The following is a 1,262-nucleotide window of genomic DNA, read 5'->3' on the forward strand; positions in this document are numbered from 1 at the left end:
TTTTTTTTTGTTTTGTCTTGTTTTTTTCATACTGGGTTTGGTCATACGAAACATGACAGAGGCATTCCTGCAGCTCAAACAGTAGAGCGTGTCACTAGTGATGTGAGTGTCATGGGTTTGATTCCCAGTTAATGCATAAACTGGTCAAATGTGTACCTTGAATGCAATGTAAGTCAATTTGGGGGAAAATGTGTCAAATGCATAAATGTTAAAATTTGTTTATAAAACAGATAGATGTGGTCCTAGATGTTGATTGGTCAATGAGGTGCTCCGGTTGTGTTAAAATATATAATATAGTATAGCTGCATGTGCTACATAGTATAAACTATATAACTAGTATTGCCATGCAATCTGTTCAACACCTATTGTAAAAGGCCAACTATTAAACTTAGCTGACATGTCAGACTTGCATAGCTTTAACTCTGACTGTTAGGGCCTCTTACATCTTATTAATCACAAGCATTCAAAAACAGACATCCTTTTGAAGACTGCACAATGAAAAGTTATTTATTTCCATCATCACTTCTTTTTCCTGTTGTAGGTCAAGGGCGACTGGATGGAGCACTGTGCTCATTTTCCACTGAAGAAAAATGGGAATATCTGAGAAAAGCCAGCGAGGCAGGCGTCAGGAACATTGAGATGGAATCCACTGTCTTTGCTGCCATGTGTCGTGTCTGCAATCTTAAAGGTAGTTAAGACATGTACAATGTTTGTTTTCCTCATCACCACTATAACAGTACCAGAGGAAGCAGCTTTGCTTTATGGAAGAAAAAAATGATAACAGAATTTTGATCTTCTGTGAGTTAACTCTTTAAGCATGTGTATATATACAGTACTGCTTTATAAGCCTCATACCTCCTTCAAGCAGCATGTAATTACCTCAAACGTCATACTTAATTATCATGTCATTGACCACTTAGTGGTGGCATCGGTTTATTAATCTTTATTTTTTTTTGCAGCTGCAGTGGTGTGTGTGACTCTGCTAAACCGGTTTGAGGGGGATCAGATTTCTACACCTCATGATGTTCTCCTGGAATATCAGCAGCGACCGCAGTGCCTTGTGGCTCATTTCATCAAGAAGCGCCTCGCACTTATCTCATAAATCCTGTAATGAACATCTACAGTGTACATAATACTGTTCATAGTGTGTTTGTGTTATTTAATGGTGACATTCACATTCCTAAACCATCCTCAGCTGACTTCCTTAAATATCATCTCTAATGAACACCTCACTTTACTAGTTACTAATACTAGTACTAAAA

The 1,262-nt window shown here is 37.7% G+C and overlaps 1 protein-coding gene across 1 annotated transcript in view; it reads left to right on the forward strand.

Annotated features, from left to right (window-relative positions):
* The window catches only part of LOC107579388 (uridine phosphorylase 2-like), a 3,109-nt gene extending 1,853 nt beyond the window's left edge, over window positions 1-1,256 (forward strand). The window contains exons 4-5 of the mRNA XM_016265223.1: window positions 542-688; window positions 960-1,256. Coding sequence (XP_016120709.1) covers window positions 542-688; window positions 960-1,102 — 290 coding nt within the window. The 3' untranslated portion in view covers window positions 1,103-1,256. The remainder of the gene's footprint in view (window positions 1-541; window positions 689-959) is intronic.
* Window positions 1,257-1,262: the final 6 nt, after the last annotated feature.

This window comes from Sinocyclocheilus grahami, unplaced genomic scaffold (assembly GCF_001515645.1).
Source record: "Sinocyclocheilus grahami isolate Dianchi unplaced genomic scaffold, SAMN03320097.WGS_v1.1 scaffold17001.1, whole genome shotgun sequence".
Taxonomy (NCBI): domain Eukaryota; kingdom Metazoa; phylum Chordata; class Actinopteri; order Cypriniformes; family Cyprinidae; genus Sinocyclocheilus; species Sinocyclocheilus grahami.